Below are 13,780 nucleotides of genomic sequence, written 5' to 3'. Positions count from 1 at the left end.
TTTTTACTGTTCATATTTTTATCTTCTTTTTCTTAGATAAGTCCCTTTAACATTTCATGCAATAAGAGCTTAGTGATGATGAACTCCTTTAACTTGACCTTATCTGAGAAGCACTTTATCTGCCCTTCCATCCTAAATGAAAGCTTTGCTGGATAGAACAATCTTGGATGTAGGCCCTTGCCTTTCATGACTTGGAATACTTCTTCCCAGCCCTTTCTTGCTTGTAAGGTCTCTTTTGAGAAATCAGCTGACAGTCTGATGGGAACTCCTTTGTAGGTTACTGTCCCCTTATCTCTTGCTGCTTCTAGGATTCTCTTCTTCATTTTTACCTTGGCTAATGTAATTATGATGTACCTTGGTGTATTCCTCCTTGGGTCCAGCTTCTTTGGGACTCTCTGAGCTTCCTGGTTTTCTTGGAAGTCTATTTCCTTTGCCAGAATGGGGAAATTCTCCTTTATTATTTGTTTGAATAAGTTTTCAATCTGTTGCTCTTCCTCTTCTCCTTCTGGTACCCATATAATTTGGATGTTGGAACATTTAAAGATGTCCTGGAGGTTCCTAAGCTTCTTGTTTTTTTGAATTCTTATTTCTCCATTCTTTCCAGTTTGGTTGTTTCTTTCTTCCTTCTGGCCCACTCTATTGTTTTGAGTCCCAGTTTCCTTCCCATCACTATTGGTTCCCTGTGCATTTGCCTTCATTTCTCTTATTATAGCCTGCATTTGTTCATCTAATTTGTGACCAAAATCAACCAATTCTGGGAGTTTCCTGATCACCAGTGTTTTGAACTGTGCATCTGATAGGTTGGCTATTGCTCAGTCACTTAAAAGGATGAGTTCTGGGGATTTGATTTGTTCTTCTGTTTGAGCCATCTCTCTCTCTCTTTTTTTTGGTCTGGTTGCACCTGTTATAGCGAGGGGCAGAGCCTTAGGTGTTCACTAGGGCTGGGCACCCCAATGGCTGGTTGTGACGTTGTATGTGGGGGTGGGGTTGAGAGGGAACAATGGCAGTTGCTGTGTTCTCCATGGGACCTCAGTCCCTTCTGCTGCTTCCCCCAAGAAAACTGGACCCCTCTGGTGCCAGTTCCCATGTGGGTGGGCCTGTGCACACTGTGAGACCTTCCAAGGACCTGTCCTGTGAGGCTGGGTGTCTCTCCCTGTGCCTCAACTCCCACAGGCAACCTCAATCAGTGTCCCAAGGCTCTATTTCCAAGTGCTGGGATCCTGGGTTGTGCACATTTCCTTGCTTTACAATAGCTGCCTCACTGGGTCTGCCAGTTGCCGCTTTCGCATTCAGGGTCCACCCGCTGCGATCTAGCGTGCCCCATATGCCTTACACACCCCCAGATGCCTTACACGCCCAACTTTCTCTGCTCTCTGCTCCTCAACACGAACCCGGCTGCTCCTCTCTGCCTCTTCTACTGGTCTGGATGAACGGGTCTATTTCAACTTCTTGGCTATCCGACTTCCATTCAGATCAATTTTCTGTCAGTTCTGGATGTTATTCTGCCTCTAAATTGTTGTCGTTACAATCTTGGTTGTGCATGGAGGTACGGTGCACCCACCTGTCCCTCCATCTTGGCTGGAAGTCCAATATACAGTTATTTGAATGGATTTCAAATATGATAGAGCAGTAGAGTAAAGATGGAGACAGAATGATAGTAGTATTTTGTTCTGTCATTGATTTAAATATATGAATTCATTTCATCTCCATTTTTAAGGAAGTTGCTATGAGAGCAACAAGTGAAAGATGCAAAGAAGGTCATGAAGACTTTGGAATCTGAGGCAATTTTGTAGATCTTAGGAAAAAAATGACAGCAAGCCTCTTAAAATTTAGGGAGGCTGAAGAATCAGAGAAACTCTGTATACTTTCTAATTTTTATTGTTACTACGTTACTCATTTTAATTTTGGTAAAGACTTTTTTTGGATCATTTGCTGGTGTTTATTATCAATACTACTCCTTGGAAGGATAAATAACACTAAGTTTAAATGCTACCAAAGAAGAAAATATGTGTAAGGTTATCCTTAATTGCTAAACAACTTAATTGACAATGAATGTGTTTCATGGAAAATATGGAAATATTTCAGATTAACCAAGATTGTTTTGGTGGGTTAACAGTTCTCCCAAATCCAAAGAGGTTAATTTGGATTCTTCTAGGAAATCAATACTTTTTATTCTTTTCTTAATTTTTTTATTGTTGTTCAATTACAGTTGTCCTCCCATCCCCCAATTACTCTCCCCTGCTGTACCCACCCCTACCTCCAACATTCAATCCAAATGACTGTTGACAGTGACTGTTGAGAGATTATTCATTTAATACATGAGATCTGTCTGGGTAAAGTACTTTCAAGCACTTACATTTAACAGGCAAATATAACCTTAGAGCCAGTCAATCATTATTTACCCTTTACTTTATCAAACAAAAACCTCCAAAAACCAAAACTTTTCCTGAGAGTAAGGGCTTTTTGAGACATGCTAGCCAGACAAAGGACTAAGCCATGGGGCATGCAGTCTGAACCACCAGGAGCAATCCTGGGGTTGACAGGGCTTTCTTTTTTCTTTTTTTACAGTGAGGTTGGGGAAGAAAGATGTAAATGGTTTTGAAAGAATTTACATTAGATCTAGATAAGGAGTGGTGAGGGTGGGAGTTTTGGGAAGGAAAGACAAGCAGGAAAAGTTCTGGGGTAGGTGAATAGTTCCTAAGAAATAAAGACTTTTTGCATCTGGATTGATTGTGGGCAACAGGTTCATGAGTGAACAGGATGCAGTGGCCTGTGGCTGGTGGGTTATTCTTTTTAGATAATTGCTGAGCTAGCTGCCTGGAAGTTGAATCAAAGTTCCAACATACATTCAGAAGTGTGGGCAGTCTTTCCTTGGTTTCTACCTGTGGCTGCTAAGTGATCAGCTTTACAGGTCTCTTCCTCTTACCCTCTGGTCTACTATAATTTAATTTAGGATATCTCAGATTTTTTTCTCGTCTACTTAATGAATTAGAGGGCATTTGTTGGGCTTTGCTCCCTACTGTGGTCATGCTAGTCTACTTATTATCAATTATTATTGACAAAATGTTACTAAAGAACAATTATGGAGAGTTTTGGTGAAAATGAAATGAACTTTATGACTACAAACAAAAATTTCCCTATAAATTATATCATGAGGGACAATATTTCCTTTTGTAATTAGTTCTATTTGCCTACCAAAGAACCTTTTTTTAAAATATATTTTATTGATTATGCTATTACAGTTGTCCCATTTCCCCCCTTTTCTCCCCCCAAAAAAACTTTTGTCATGGTAAATTCAAATGCTTTCTTTTTTGGTGATGAAATTAAGGTCCAAAAATCCTTTTAGTCCCCCCTTCCCTGACTCACACACACCCAAAGGATGCACAGAGCAAGGAAAGAAAAAAAAAAACCTCTATATGCATTTTGACTTCTCTTAGGCTCTTTTTTTCCCTTCGTTTATTTTCTTTTTTAATCTAGAACCTCTGTGGTCCTCATGGACCTTGGCTCTGGAGCCTACATATCTTAATAACTTACCTATTCTTCCCTCTCTCCCAGAGGATTATCCTCCCAGAAGGTGAGGGAAATCTCAAGGCTGCAATTATTTGGAAAAGTTACACTGTTACGGTAATATCAAAGCTGCTGTGGATAACTATTGCTGATATTTTGGCATATTGTCAGATTCCAGATGGCTCATGGCCTCTACTTATACCCATATATTCAATACAATCTACTCCCCTTCTTTAAAAGCATTCAAGCATCCAAGAATGCAGGAGAGATGTGATCCTGCAGACTGAGGTCTCAGGTTCACTTTGTGTAACTGTAGAATATAATTCCTGGGTTTAATTCAGTTTTAACGGAGCATCATTTGGAAAATTTACCTTGTATCTGTTCTACAAAGGAGTACACCATTTTCCAAGAAATAAGTACTGAAGGAAAGAGTTGTTGTTTAAGTAGAGCAATAAAGACAAGTAGTTAAATTTCTCTTTGGGAAGAATCCATAACATATGCATTCGGAAATTTGGAGGGGGGACTGGTTCATTTTATCATGATGTAATGATTTTTCAGTATTTATAATCAGATCATAGTGATTAATTAACTGTACGTTTACCCTTTCTAGAATTAAAGTGATAACAAGAGGCAAACATCAAAGTTCTGTTAACTTCATCTTCCCAAATCTGACAAATTACCAAACGATGTAAGGTAAGAATAAATTTTAAGACATGTAAGTTTTTGGCAAATAATAAGTCACAACTATTTATGTATTAATGACCCTAGGAAAAACTCCCTTTTGTAGGTATAAATGTCTTTAATCATACTTATTAACATTAGAATGAGTTTGATAGGAATAAATCTTGAAGATTAAAATGATCTACATTCTTGCCCCTAGGCATGATTAAAGGAATATAGATAAAATAAATAATTTTTCTAAAAATATTTCACAGCTACTTCAGGCTCTCTTTTCACTGCTTAAATATCATACACCATTTCAGATTCTAAGTATGATCTATTTAATATATTGCTCCTTTATGATACAGTTACTTGTATGCTTAATTTTTTGATGGAGTTGGTGAACAACAAAAATATAGCAATAAGTCACCATACCATTTTCCTGTTATTTCTCTTTTTTTTTTTCCTCAGGCACAATATTATGTTTTTCTTAGATTTCTTTATTTAAAAAATTTTAAAATAGTTTCCCTGATTTCCTTCTCCCAAGTTAGAGTGATTTATTCAAAAAAAGCTCACATACTTGTTATTACTTTTCAACCTAATTAGCACTGATTATTTAGGTGTGTATTGTAGGACTGAGCATGACAAGATATAATAAAAATAATAATGGCTAATATTTATTGAGTACTTACTCCATTAAAGTGGTGCTTAGTGATTTACTTGTGTCATCTTGTTATATACCATCAAAAACTTTGAGGGTTATATGTGGGGGACCCTCCAAAAACCAGAATTATCTTCTGGAGCACAGGCCCCTTGTAGTACAGGCTCCCCTGCTAGGTGAGTGTACTAGGAACCCATTTGTATCAGTGTATCAGCTGGCATTGTTGTGAGAGGTTGTGTTGGGCTTCAGTGGATTTTCTTTGGAGACTCTTTCAAAGTGTTTGCCCATTTCATGATGTGTGATTTACGAGCACACATGCTCCAGGGTGCTATGTGTTAAGCAGTTTTTGACCAAAAATGGCATGAACCCCATGTGCTACCCTCCCTATTCACACAATCTTGCCCCAAGCAACATTTTTTTTGGTTTCTCTGGATGAAAAAAATCCTCAAAGGGAAATTTTTTGCTGATGTGGAAGAGGTGAAACAAAAAACTGGCAGAAGCACTAAAAGGCATCAAAATTGGTGAGTTCAAAAACTGAGCAGTGAAAAAAATGTCTGGATAGGTGTATTGCATCAAATGGAGAGTACTTTGAAGGTAACTGAAGTTTAAACATGTAAGAATAAATACACAATTTTTAATAAATAAATTCCAGTGTTTTTTGGGTCCCCCTTTGTATTATTTTTATCCCTCCTTTATATGAGGATACAGTGGTATAGTAACTTGAAAAAATTATATCAGTCACTTAAGTAACATAAATTATATAAGCAATGTAAGCAAGTTACATAAGTAACTTGTCCAAGGCCCCAGTTAGAAAACGAGAGAAGCAGCACTGGAACTTACCCTCTTTTTAAACCCAAACACGTGCTAACCACTGCAGTATTACAGTCTTCAAGTTTTTCTCTAATTCTCCATGCTCAAATATCATTCAGCTTTTACCTATATAATTAATATGCATTGATTAATTGCTATTTTCCAGCCACAGAACATAATTCTGATGCTATAGGAAGGACAAGTTGAAGTTTTGATCATAAGAAAGTTGTTGTCAAGTGAAGAATTATTAATGTTTAATATTAAATATGGTGATAATAGCTACTATTCTTGGGAGCATGATGAATACAGAGATGTTTTTACCCAGGTTGAAGAGTTGAGGAATGTGTTTTGAAGATAAGAAACTTCAAATGAACTCTAAAGTTGAAGTAGAAGGAAGTCAGGTAAAGGGGCAGGGAGGTGGTATCACCCAGTGATTAAGAGCATGGGTCCTGGAGCCAGGTTTCTAGGCTTATAATTCTGTTTTATCTTAGTAGGTAGCCTTCAACAGACTTCATTTCCAAGCTTCAGTTTCCTCATCTGTAAACTGGGGAAATTAATAGCACTTACCTCATTATTGTTATATGGATCATAAAAACATTTAGAAAAGTATCTAGAATGTAAATGGTACCACATAAATATTTGCTATTATTTTACTCTCTAGGCAGACTCATGCATGTAAGCCATGAGTAGAGACAGAGTATCCATATTGTTTATACAAAGTAGTTAAAATTCTTAGTTGCACTGTCTATTAAATGAATTAATGATGGCTCTGGATGTGATGTCTGGGGCAAATAAGAATACAATCATCAATTCCTTTATATGTATTTTTTTAGTATTAATTTCTAAAGAATTCATTTTTATCTACACTACCCATAGGCCTTTTAAAAAATAATGAGCCATGGGCCGAGGTAATGCAGGGAAATTGTCTTTACAAAAAGGCTTTGGAGGCTCACATGGGAGAGAGATCCTAGTGTGTGAGTGCTAATGATGTTTGTGTTTGGTTGTGCACAACTCTTAATCTTAGTGAGTACATTAGTTACATCAGAATCCAAAGTTTCCATCACCCACAAAAAGTCATCGCGCCTCTGAAGTACTTTTTAAATTCAGTTGCTTACTTTATTTTTGTTGGTAGTCTAAATTAAATCCTCAAAGTTAAATTTTCTTGAACTAGACTACTGAAACCCCCAATATTTCCAAACCCAAACATCAAAATTACTTCACAAATGTCATTTATTGAATTATTTTATTCTCATGACATAGAATTTATGCATAAATCATGAATCATAAGTGTACAGAGAAGTGGTTGTTGGAAAAGTGAGAGGCATTTGGGTGAAATGACATTACTTTAGACTCACAGGAAAAGATCTAATTCCACTGCTTATAGGAATAAGAACATAAACTAACCTTTTGATTCATCATCAGTTAGAACTGGCTTAAAGTTAAGTCACAGTAATTTTATGAGGTTAAAATGAATGATGATTACAAAATAGCTTTGTAAATCTTAATACTTTAAAAGATTTTTTGTAGCTAGGATCAAAGCCATGGGTTCATTTATTTATTTTACTTTGTGCCTCTCAGCAGGTTTCTGCCATGGGTGACAGGGGAATAAGCAATCACTCAGAAGTGAATGACTTCATTCTTGTAGGCTTCAAGGTCCGCCCAGAGCTCCACATTCTCCTCTTCCTGCTATTTCTGTTTGTATATGCCATGGTCCTTCTAGGGAATGTTGGGATGATGGCCATTATTTTGACTGATCCCAGGCTGAACACACCAATGTATTTCTTCCTAGGCAACCTCTCCTTCATTGATCTCTTCTATTCCTCTGTTATTGCACCCAAGGCCATGATCAACTTCTGGTCTAAGAGAAAGTCCATCTCCTTTTCAGGTTGTGTGGCCCAGCTCTTTCTCTTTGCCTTATTTATTGTGACTGAGGGATTTCTCCTGGCAGCTATGGCTTATGACCGCTTCATTGCCATCTGCAACCCACTTTTGTACTCTGTTCAGATGTCAACACGTCTCTGCACTCAGTTGGTGGTTGGTTCCTATTTTTGTGGCTGTATCGCCTCAGTTCTTCAGACCAGCATGACATTTACTTTATCCTTTTGTTCTTCTCGGACCATTGACCACTTTTACTGTGATGTTCGCCCACTTCAGAGACTATCTTGTTCTGACCTCTTTGTTTATAAAATGATTTCTTTCTTCTTATCCAGCATTATTATCTTGCCTACCATGATAGTTATTATTGTTTCTTATATGTATATTGTGTCCACAGTTCTAAAGATACACTCCACTGAGGGACGTAAGAAAGCCTTTTCTACTTGCAGCTCTCACCTTGGAGTCGTGAGTGTACTGTATGGTGCTGTCTTTTTTATGTATCTCACTCCTGACAGATTCCCTGAGCTGAGTAAAGTGGCCTCCTTATGTTACACCCTAGTCACTCCCATGTTGAATCCTTTGATTTACTCTCTGAGAAACAAAGATGTCAAGGAAGCTCTAAAAAAAATTCTAGAGAAGAAAAATACTATTCTTTGATTATTATTTCTCTCACCAAAGGTGCTGTGGCTGTTTATTTCATACTCCTTGTGGCCATTAATGAAAGTTATTCTCCTGAATATCATAACAATGTCCTCTGAAGCTTTTACAACAGAGTGTACTCTTCCCATTATTACATCTTTCTTTTCTCTTGAAACATTTTTAATTTTGAACATCCTGAATATTGGACATGTCCTTGATATAAGAGAAGCATTCTTCAAGATGAACCCCCACCCTACTGATTTTGAATAACATTTATTTTCACAAAATTGATTTTTATTTAATTTTATGGCATACTGCTGGACAGTCTTCATATTTTATTGTAGTGTTTAAACAATATTTTGTCTGGTGTTTGTCTTTGGAATTGCTCCTCCACTTATACATAATCATTTATAACTGGCAATAATGCCCCTCTTATGTTTTTAAATAAGTATTTCCCAATTTTATAACTAGTTTTTTGTTATATTGAATAGTTATTGAATTTTCACTTTGAATCAAGTATTTTGTGTGTGTTACGTTGAGAGGAAAGAGTAATAAGAAGAAGCAAACAATAAGTAATCTTCACTATACACATTAACTTGGGAAATTATACATTGAGTGTGTCAGGTATTGTGGAGTGTTCTGAGGCACGCTAACTGCTGAATTCTAATATAAAAGACCAAAGTGGGAGATAGAGATATACAAACACTTTGAGTAATCATTCCCTCAATTTGGATCTTCATAATGTTCCCTGTGTTAATTATTGTTAGGAATATTTAATAATGTTATAGAAGCAAGGCAGTCATCAAAATAGAATATGATTGAAATTTACTCATCTATGTCATTGAATATTTACTTGATTAATTTTATTGACTACCTATGTAATATGTTCTTGTCTTGTAGTAAGGCTCAGGTATAAAAAACTTTATTTTTTCAAGGAGTTTACAATTTATTGTGAGAGTCACATCTTGGGACAGACAATTAAAATCCAGAAATGTGTATGCCAAAGATAAACATAGAGATTGCAAGGTGGGGTGCTTGAGAGCAAGTGGTTGGTAATCAAGGAAAGTCTTTAGGACTATGTGAAAGATATATTTAAAAGGGGATGATATTTGAGTTGGGAAAACTGCTGTATCACTTTATATTAGTGATGTGTGCTTGAACTATGTCAATGTAGATGAAAAAGGACTGAATTGAAAAATTGCAGGTAAAATGCACAGAGTATATTAACTGATTTGTATGAGGAGAGTATACTAAAGTAGTAGTGTCTCACCATTTTTGAACTTGAATGTGTGTGATGATGGCATGACCAGATAAAAAGTAAAGGAGCTCTCACCAAACCAGAAATATGGAGGAATTTTCTTAATTTGACAAAGAGCATCTACAACAATCCCAAGATCATATTTTAAATAGCTAAGATCATATTTAATTGTTGCAAACTAGAAGCTTCCTTGGTAAGATTAAGAACAAGGAGAAAATGCCCCTCCCTCACCACAACTTTCAACATCCTACTGGAAGTCTTAGCTAATACAATAGATGGAGAAATGAATAAAAGTGTTGGGCGTTGAATTATATCCTCCAAAGCTAGTATGTTGAAGCCCTAACCTCACTACTGCAGCTTGTGATCCTATCTGGAGATAAGACCTCCAAAGACGTAATTAAAGTAAGGCTGTTGGTGGGCTCTAGTGCAATCTGACTGGTATGTTTATAGGAAGGGAAGATTATACCACACAGGGCAACACCAGGGGTGCCTGTGCACTGATAGTTGCCAATCTCAAGAGAGAGAAAAAGAGTGGCTGTCTCCAAGCCAAGGAGGGAGCCCTCAGAGGAGACCAAATCTGCTGGCCCCTTATTCTTGGAATTCCAGCCTCCATAACATGAAAAATAAATTTGTTTTTTAAGCTGCCCAGTCTGTGGTATTTTGTTGTGGCAGTTCTAGCAAACTGATACCAAAAGGTATATAGAATGGGAAAAAAGAATTAATAGTCTTTGTTAACAGATAACGTAATTGTCTCTATAGAGAATCTGAGAATTGACAACAAAACTCCTGAAACTATTAAGAGATTATAGAACATTTGGAAGCTGAATGGTTAATATACAAAAGTCAATTGCTTTCTATGCAAGTAGAGTTTAAAATTAAAAATACTTTATTATGCTAGGTGAAATAAGCCAGTTGGTGAAAGACAAATACCATATAATCTCATTTATATGTAGAATCTAATGAACTAAATAAACAGATGAACAAAATAGAAAGAGAGGCATATACATGGAACAGACTGACAGCTGTCAGAGCACAGGGGGGACTGGATGAATGAAAGTGAAGGCATTAGCCAAAGAACATATACCCATAGTGCACTGATACAGACAACAGTGTGGTGATGGGTAGAGGAAAGGGGGAGTGAGGACAGAGGGAAGTGGGAAGAGGGGGGAGAATGGGGACATCTGTGATAGTGTAAACAATAAAAATAAAGAAAAAAAATGGAACTGCCTTATGACCCAGTGATTCCACTTTTGGGAATATATCTGAAGAAACCCAAAACACTGATATTAAAGAATATATGCACCTCATGTTCATTGCAGCATTATTTTCTATAGCCAAGATTTTCTATAGCCATCAATAGAAGAGTGAATGAAAAGGCTATGGTACATTTACACAATGGAATACTACTTGGTAAAAAGAAGGAAATCTTACCTTTTGCAACAGCATGAATGGGCTTGGAAAGTATTATGAGTAAAATGAGCCAGTCAGAGCAAGACAATTGCTATATGATTTCAAAATAAACAAAGAAAAAGAAATAGACTCGTAGATACAGAAAACAGACTGATGGCTCTCAGAGTGGAGGGGGATGGAGGAGCTGGGTGAAAAAGGTGAAGGGATTAAGCAAAACAAAACAAACAAAACAAAACAAAACAAAACAACCTTATAAAGACAGCAATATGGTGATTACCAGAGGGAAAGGGGAGTGGGGAGAGAGAGAAGAGGGTAAAAGATGGATAAATGGTGACAGAAGGAGATGACTTTGGATAGGGAACAAACAATACAACAATATACAGATGATGTATTATAGATTGTACACTTGAAATCTATTAATTTTATTAACCAGTGATCCCAATAAATCCAATAAAAAACACAGTTACATTTATATTATCACTCCTCAAAAATAACACTCAGGTATAAATCTCATAAGGTATGTATAAGATCCTTGGAGAAAAATATAAACTCTAATGGAAAAAATCTAAGAAAATCTCAATGTAAATGGAGAGATATTCTATGTTCATAAAGAGGAAGACTCAATAGTCTTCAAGATATCAATTCTTTCTAACTCGTTCTATACATTCAATGCAATTCCAATCAAAATGCCACCAAGTTGTTTTGGATGTTGACAAACTTTAGATATTGAATCTAAAGTTTACATGAACAAGAAAAAGACCCACAACTAGACAAGACAATATTGAAGGAGAAGAATGGAATCAGAAGACTGACACTACACAATTTCTTAACTGGTTATGCAGCTACAGTAAGACAGTGTGGTATTGGTGAAAGAATAAAAAATAGCCTGATGGAGCAGAACAGAGAGATTAGAAGTAGGGCCACATATAGTCAACTAATCTTTGACAAAGGATCAAAGGTAATACAATGGAGAAAAGATATTCTTTTAAACAGAGCGCTGGAACAGCTGGATAGCCACCTGCAAAAATGTGAACTAGATATAAACCTTACACCATTCACAAAAGTGAACTCAAATGGGTTATAGAACTTAGTGTAAAACACAAAATTATAAAACTTCTAGAAGACAACATAGAAGAAATCTAGATGACTTTGGGTATGACAATACCTTTTTAGATAAAACACCAAAGGCATGATCCATAACAGACCTAATTAATGAGTTTGACTTCACTAACACTGAAAACTTCTGCTCCGTGAAAGACCTTGTCAAAGAAAGAAGGAACTATACAGGCTGGGGAAAATATTTTCAAAAGACATCCAATAAAAGATATTGAAAATATACAAGGAACTCTTAATACTCAACTATATGAAAACTAACTACTTGGTTAAAAAATGGTCCTAGACCTTAACAGACACTTCACTAAAGAAGATATACAGATCCAAATAAACATATGAAAAAGTGTTCTACATCTATGTCATCAAGGAATACAAATAAAACAATGATTCCTGGCTGGTGGGGTTCAGTGGTTGGAGTGTTGCCTGGTAACTGAAAGCTTCCAGATTTGATTCCTGGTCAGAGCACATACCTAGGTTGTGTGTTCATCCCCATCTGGGTGTGGGTGCATATGACCTCTGGTCTGGACACATATGATCCTGGTCCCACTGTGGATTCCTGGTCTGGTTGACTGTGAAGGCAACCAATCAATGCTTCTCTCAAATTGATCTTTCTTCTTTCCTCTCTCCCTTCCTCTCTGTTGCTAAAAAAGCAAATGAAAATATCCTTGAGTGAGGATATAAAAACAACCCCAACAATGAGATGCCACTATACACCTATCAGAATGGCCAAAATCCAAAACATGACAACATTAAATGCTGACAAGCATGTGGAGCATGCTAGAGTTCTTACATGTTGCTGGTGAGAATTCAAAATAGTACAGCCACTTTGGAAAATAATTTGGCAGTTTTTTTACAAACCAAACAACATACGGTTACTATATGATATAGCAATTACTCTGCTTGGCATTTACTCAAAGGAGTTGAAAGTTTATGTCCATACAAAAACCTGAACATAGATGTTTATAGCAGCTTTATTCACAATTGTCAAAATTTGGAACTAACCAAGATTTCCTTCTGTAAGTGGATGGATAAATAAACTGTAGTATATCCAGACAATGGAATGTTATTCAGTGTTAAAAGAAAGAGCTATCAACCTGTAAAAAGATATGGAGGAAGCTTAAATGCACATTACTAATTGAGAAAGTTCAATCTGGAAAAACTGTGTATTATATGATTCCAACTATATGACATTTTGGAAAAGGCAAAATTATGGGGACATAAATATGATCCATAGGTGTTATGGGGTGTAGGAAGGGTTAAATAGGCAGAGCACAGATTTTTAGTGCAGTGAAAATGCTCTATATGATCCCATAATTATGGATACTTGTCATTATACACTCATCTAAACCTATAGAATATACAATCCAAGACTGAACCCAAAAGTAAACTATGGATATTGGGTGAAAATAATGTACCAATCAGATTAATCAATTGTAACAAATATACCAGCCTGGTGGGGGATGCTTATAATGGGGAAGCTGTGCATGTAAGGAGGCAGGGCATGTATAAGAAAACTGTACTTGTCTCTCTTTTGCTGTGAACTTTAAACTTTCCTAAAAATTAAAATCTTAATTTAAAAAAACAAAAGAAAAAATGAGACACTACTACACATCTATCAGAATGCCCAAAATCTAAAACACTGACCATACCAAATGCTGACAAGGATGTGGATCAACAGGGATCATCCTCACTGCTGGGTGAATTCAAAATGGTACAACTACTTTGGAAGACAGTTTGTGGTTACCTATAAAACTAAGCATACTCTAACTATATGATCCAGCAGTTGTGCTATTTGGTATTTACTCAAAGGAGTTGAAAACTTATGTCTGCACAAAAACCTGCACATA

The 13,780-nt window shown here is 36.4% G+C and overlaps 1 protein-coding gene across 3 annotated transcripts; it reads left to right on the top strand.

Annotated features, from left to right (window-relative positions):
• Positions 1–3,731: 3,731 nt before the first annotated feature.
• LOC114514180 (olfactory receptor 9K2) lies at positions 3,732–9,622 on the top strand. 3 transcript variants are annotated; one of them, XM_036018880.1, is made up of 3 exons: positions 3,732–3,819; positions 4,118–4,200; positions 7,217–9,622. In XM_036018880.1, the coding sequence occupies exon 3, from the start codon at positions 7,229–7,231 to the stop codon at positions 8,168–8,170; it is 942 nt and encodes a 313-aa protein (XP_035874773.1). In that variant the 5' UTR covers positions 3,732–3,819; positions 4,118–4,200; positions 7,217–7,228; the 3' UTR covers positions 8,171–9,622. The 3 variants fall into 3 exon arrangements, with proteins under 3 accessions (XP_035874773.1, XP_035874774.1, XP_035874772.1); XM_036018881.1 differs by having other exon boundaries at positions 3,732–4,200; positions 7,220–9,622; XM_036018879.1 differs by having other exon boundaries at positions 3,732–4,200.
• Positions 9,623–13,780: the final 4,158 nt, after the last annotated feature.

The sequence above is a fragment of the Phyllostomus discolor genome, chromosome 2, assembly GCF_004126475.2.
Source record: "Phyllostomus discolor isolate MPI-MPIP mPhyDis1 chromosome 2, mPhyDis1.pri.v3, whole genome shotgun sequence".
Classification (NCBI taxonomy): domain Eukaryota; kingdom Metazoa; phylum Chordata; class Mammalia; order Chiroptera; family Phyllostomidae; genus Phyllostomus; species Phyllostomus discolor.
This window is presented reverse-complemented; position numbering and strand designations above follow the sequence as displayed.

Bases quoted from the DNA above. Each gene is read 5' to 3' on its own strand.
- LOC114514180 (XM_036018880.1), top strand. From the start codon at position 7,229: ATGGGTGACAGGGGAATAAGCAATCACTCAGAAGTGAATGACTTCATT.